This window comes from Selaginella moellendorffii, unplaced genomic scaffold (genome assembly GCF_000143415.4).
Source record: "Selaginella moellendorffii unplaced genomic scaffold, v1.0 SELMOscaffold_18, whole genome shotgun sequence".
NCBI lineage: Eukaryota > Viridiplantae > Streptophyta > Lycopodiopsida > Selaginellales > Selaginellaceae > Selaginella > Selaginella moellendorffii.
Window position 1 is genome coordinate 490,205 of NW_003314279.1, and position 5,227 is coordinate 495,431.

General features: G+C 45.8%; 1 protein-coding gene across 1 annotated transcript; it reads right to left on the reverse strand.

Annotated features, from left to right (window-relative positions):
• Positions 1-285: 285 nt before the first annotated feature.
• Positions 286-4,353, reverse strand: LOC9640429 (guanylate-binding protein 1). The gene is made up of 14 exons (XM_024676954.1): positions 3,946-4,353; positions 3,702-3,863; positions 3,565-3,630; positions 3,351-3,494; positions 3,188-3,301; positions 3,035-3,136; positions 2,798-2,983; positions 2,656-2,745; positions 2,471-2,605; positions 2,299-2,421; positions 2,165-2,250; positions 1,498-2,110; positions 1,368-1,445; positions 286-1,312 (listed from the first exon to the last, which is right to left on the reverse strand). Exons 1-14 carry the CDS (start codon positions 4,231-4,233, stop codon positions 470-472), a joined length of 3,030 nt encoding a protein of 1,009 aa, XP_024532722.1. The 5' UTR covers positions 4,234-4,353; the 3' UTR covers positions 286-469.
• Positions 4,354-5,227: the final 874 nt, after the last annotated feature.

A 5,227-nucleotide genomic window follows, 5' to 3' on the forward strand; every position in this document is an offset into this window, starting at 1 on the left:
AATTCTTTAGGTACATGCCAGCAATGCTCACTACAGCTGTGTGATCAATTTGCTAGGGGGTAAATTTGATGCAATGCACCATACTAATTATTGTGTTATATGATGTTCATTTGTCCTTCTTTTCCCACTTGATAACAAAGGAAAAACTCTTTCCACAAAAAAGAAGCATGCTTCTTCCCCCCAAAATGACCAGCCTTTAAATGATCATGATAATAAAATAAAACTGGAGCAATTAATGCATCCACCCATGGCAAATATAGATGGCCAAAACAAATAATGACAAAAAAAGTTAAATAGGTATTTTAATCTTAAGCTTTATGGGGACTGAAACAAAAGTAAAAAAAAATACTAAGAATAGCATGGCTAGAGGTAGAGAGTATGATTGCTGGGCTGATTGAGAGGCTTGAGAATGTGGAGGTCACTCTTTTGGGAGCTGGAGGATTCATTGAGATGAAGAAGAAAAAGGTCTTCATGCTTTGGGAAACATACACTCCTCATACAAAGCCACGACTTCCTTCTTGGGCGTGTTGGAGCGCAGCTGCATCACCTTTGCGCCATACCCGGCCTCGGTCATCTCGTGTTTCATCTGCGCAACCGTGAGCTTGCGATAGTCACGCTGCTGGCTTTGTTGATTTTGGTTTTGCTGCTGCTGCTGCTGTTGCTGCTCGGTGCTGGCATGATCGTCCATACTCTCCCCCGGAGTGAACCCCAGGCTACTGCCATTGTCAAAGTTGAGGTCCAGGCGAGGCCTCTTGTTCCGCCCCAGGCTCTCGCTCGGCGGCGGCGTCATCTCCGGCTCCTTGTCATCCGACCCGCGCTTCCTCCTCCCCGACGACTCCGCCTGTGTTCGCAGCTTCGTCTCCAGCGCCGTCTCGTTCAGCCGGGACGTGGCCAGCTCGTGCTGGAACGAGTCGAGCTTCGCCTGGACGCCCTGGAGCTGGATTGACAGTGCCTCGGCCCTGCCGCTGGCTTCCGCGTGTGCTGCTCGCTCCGATGTCAGTAGCCCCTCGAGGACGTGCACTGTGCTGATCCTCTGCTCGTGAGCCTCCTGGAGCAGGACCTCCATCTCATGTTCCCGCTCTTCCAGCCGCCTCTCCAGGGACTGGCACTTGGTCGACGCATCCTGCTCCGCCACCTTTGCGGTTTCTAGCTCTTGCAACAAGCCCTCCTTCTCCCTGGCCAGGGCCTCGGCATGCCGCTCCGCCTTCTCTATGCCGGCCAGTCTCTCCATCGCCATCATTTGGTAGTGTTTCGACTCTTCGCGTAGAGCAACGAGCTCCTCTTCTTCCGCAAGCGCCTTGGCCTCGTGAGCCTGAAAGAACAGTTGCCGAGTTTAAGAAAAGTAAAAGAAACACGAAGAGCCCAACCTGCATGCGGGCCTTCAAATCAGCAACAAGGCGTTCGCTCTGCTCCAGCTTCGCGTTCGTCTCATTTAGTACAGTGTCCTGGCAGATGAAAATCAGAAAGATGGGAAAATACGCACATCCAGAAACAAACCTTCTGCGACAACTTAGAGGCAAACTCGGTTCGCAGCGCATCTTCTCTCATTTGTTGTTGTTTGTTTCCACGTTCCCGAAGCGCATTGAACCGTTCAGCGGATGAGCGGGACTCATTGGTCACAGAGTCATGTTTCCTCCGCCATTCGGCGGCCTCCTCCTTTGCCGAATCGGCCTGCTCACGCGCAGCCGCCAGTCGTGCTTCCGCAGCACTACACCTGCTTTGAAGTGCCGAAAGCTCGGATCTTTGCCTCTCCTCCACTAAGCGTCGGTCCCCAGACGCATGCTCAAACTTTTTTTGCCACTCCAGGGCTTCCTTCAGCGCTACTTCCAGCTGCTGTGCAAGGCTAACCCGCTTCTCTTCTGACTTGCCAAGTTTACTCTGGAGACTTGCGTACTGGCCAGCCGAGAGCTCACTAGAAGATTTGTAGTCCGCTATGGCTGCTTCATACCTTCTCTTCCAGTCCATGGATTCTCTTTGCGCAGCTTCTATCTGTCGTCCGGTCAGTGCAAGCTTATCTTCCAGCGAACGGCATTTCAAATCAAGACTTGAAGCTTGTGATGCTGCATGATGACTAATTTTCTTAAATAGATCGCTGATTGATCCTTCCAAGCTGCAACAGACCAGAAGTTTTGTAAGGCCAAGTTCTAAGAAACATGTTACTCACCTCTGTTGAATAAATTTTACAAGTTTTTGCCATTTGGCAGGTCCAAAAACCGATTTCTCGTATTGTACAATTAGCTCGTTTAATAACTGTAAAGCGCTTATAGTTATATTGCAAAAAAAAAAAAAAAAAGTTACCTGCAATATCTGATCCAGGGAAGCATTTGGCGAGTGGCATGCCATTCTTAATTTATCATCCATGCCTTCAATCACTTTCACGCATTTCAGCTCTGCTTCCATTGAAGACCTTTGCTTGTAGTCCTAAAAAGAAAGCTGATACGATGCATAAATGGAAAACAAATGTAAATACCTCGAAATGCTTTCTTAGAGCCGTTTGCAACTGTCTTTCATACTTTGACCTGATAGGACCCGCTCCGACAGCCTCAGCATTATACACAGAGAGAGAAGCTTGGAATGCTTTGTCGTATGCTTCTTGCAAAGCATTCTGTAAGACAAAATCGTAAACGATCTGACTTGAGTTCTAGTAATGGTTACCAGGTCTGGAGGTGTCGATTTATCAAAGGACCTCATGTAAGTCTCCAACGCCACATCGTACGCACGGCGGCACTCATTCTCCTCAACATTCTGTACAGTAGAGAGAAAATAATCAAAGAGAACAAAATGGGGCAAGCATTACCTGCCACGATGTAGCAATTGTGGGGACAGCACCTGCGTTTATAGCGTCCAGAAAAGACTGTGTTAGACCTGCAAGCATGGGACCTGTCATCACAGTGGACCCAAGCTGTTTCGGCCTAGTTCTCTCGATAACGAATTTTGTGAGATGATCCAATCCAAGACGAAATTCAGATCGCATCTTCTCCATCTGTAGGCAAGGCTGTATGAGGAACGAACGACCGAAATAGCGACAACGTACTGGTAAAAGATCAAGTCTCTGGAGGTCATGCTCCTCATTCACGGGCCGCACAAGAGTGAAGCAATGCCTGTCTGGAAACAAAGCACGGATGGACTCTCGAATCTGGAAAAAGAAAATGGCACTAGCTTTGGACATAGTCAATCATAAGAAAACCTCGTTCTTGGCATAAATTGCTTTGCCACTTCCAGGCATTGGCTGCAGAGCGGACTCGAGGTATTCCCTGGGTGTAATCCTCCGTCCGTCTTCATTAAGATCGAGATAGAAGTCCTACACATTACATATTAGAAGCTATAAGAAAATAAGGTGAAATACTTACCCTGAGCAACCAGAGAAAAACTGGAGAGAACTGTCCAAGCTCGTCTGCAGTCGTAGTCTTTTGCGAAGCCCTGACGCGAATGTGCTTTGTCATTTCCGTTACCAGAGACAAACGATCCAAGGCAGCCTCGTCAATTCCTCCCATCTAGAAATTCCATGGATAAGTTATCAGTAGTCGTTCTTTTTTCTTGGTTTCGCAAGAAGACGACACGTACTTGGTTGTAGACGAACATACTGGACAACAGCACCGCGAGTGAGAAGATCTGCGTGCTGTACGTTCCCTACATTGAAGAACAGGACGACGAGTTTAAAAAGAAAAGACCGCAAGAAAAACCCAAAGAAACCAACATACCGTCTGATCATAAGAATCGATTCCTTCACTGTCGAGTAAGAGAAGATTATACTCCGTTCCATCCGGAGCAAACCTCTTGATCGGAGCGCTCCACATCCAGAGTCCTTTGGTGCATGGTCGGTGAGTCGGACCCACTTGAAATCCGCTACTCCGGCCTAGCAGCTATGCGCTGGACGTATTAAAAACAAGCACGATGGCAAAAGGAAAAGAAAAACACTAGACAGAGTTACACAAGCAAAAGTACCTGGTTTAAGATGAAGCTCTTCCCCTGCCGGGCTCGCCCACACACCGACACCACGCCAATCGGCCCCTTGACCAGCTGCAATGCCGCCACGGCCTCAGCATCCATCCGAAATCTCCCCTTGTCATCGCAATAGACGAGCCGGATCGCCTTTGCCGGACCTGTGCCATTGGAAGCATTGGACGCTGGAGCCGCGGGCGGCGCTGCCGCGGCGGTGGCCGGATCGAGCTCCACAATCCTCTTGGGTGTCCCTGGTGGAGCGCCGCCGCCGAAACCCAGCCTGCTAAACATCTCTAGCCCTGCAAACCTTTCTAGGTCAGCTCAGCTGCCGGGATGCCCAGTCGCATTCTTTCTTGCCGGAAGCTTGTACCCGCGCGCCTTTGCTGCCCTAGAAACCACACCAATGGAAAGTTTAAACGGATAAAAACGTTTAGGGTGAGAATTTATAAATTTAAGACTCATCTAAATTGTATTTGTAAAGTTTGTAAATACATGTATGTATATACATGTATTATACTGGTTATTAATAGCATATAAACTGTCCATCTGAGACTGAATCCATTCTTGTAAGCAAGGAATTAATATCCTGAACACTTACATTAGTGGAATATAGGCAAAATAATTTATCCCTAAAGGGCAAAACTTTTTGGTAGTGTTTTGCTCTAGCATTTGGGAGTATATTTTTTATTTTTATTTTTTTATTCTCTTTTAGATTTAGATTTATATTAGTTTTTTGCAAGATTTAGATTTTAGCTATCATTGTGTTTAGATTTATTCTTATTTCTAATTTCATTGCATTCTTTTCTTATACCATGCTATGCCATCATCGATTAAGGAATATATCACTTGAGGCTATTAATGCTATTCCATTAGATTGAACTTTTGGTGCTGTAGGGTGTAATTATATTAGTGTTGCATTTATCTTTGGTGTGTTGCTATCTCCAACTTCAGTGGAAAGTGATTATATAATTTATTCTATTCTCAGTGTTCTACTATCTCCCATTGATGTGAAACATGATTATGATATTGATTAACAAATTATGGATGTTGCAGTTTAGTTCTTGGAGAATATTTGAGGATCAAGTTTTTAGGAAAACAATGTTTACGAGCTCAAATGGCTTTTAGACTATGATGAGGAACTTAATAATTACAGAGATAGATTTGGAAATGAGTTGGAGATTTTGCAGAGTAAGTGTCAATGCTTTAATCTATTATTTGATCTTTTTTCTATACCTTTTACTCATTTCTAACCTTTTTTATTTCTCAGCTTGAGCTATTTTCTCAT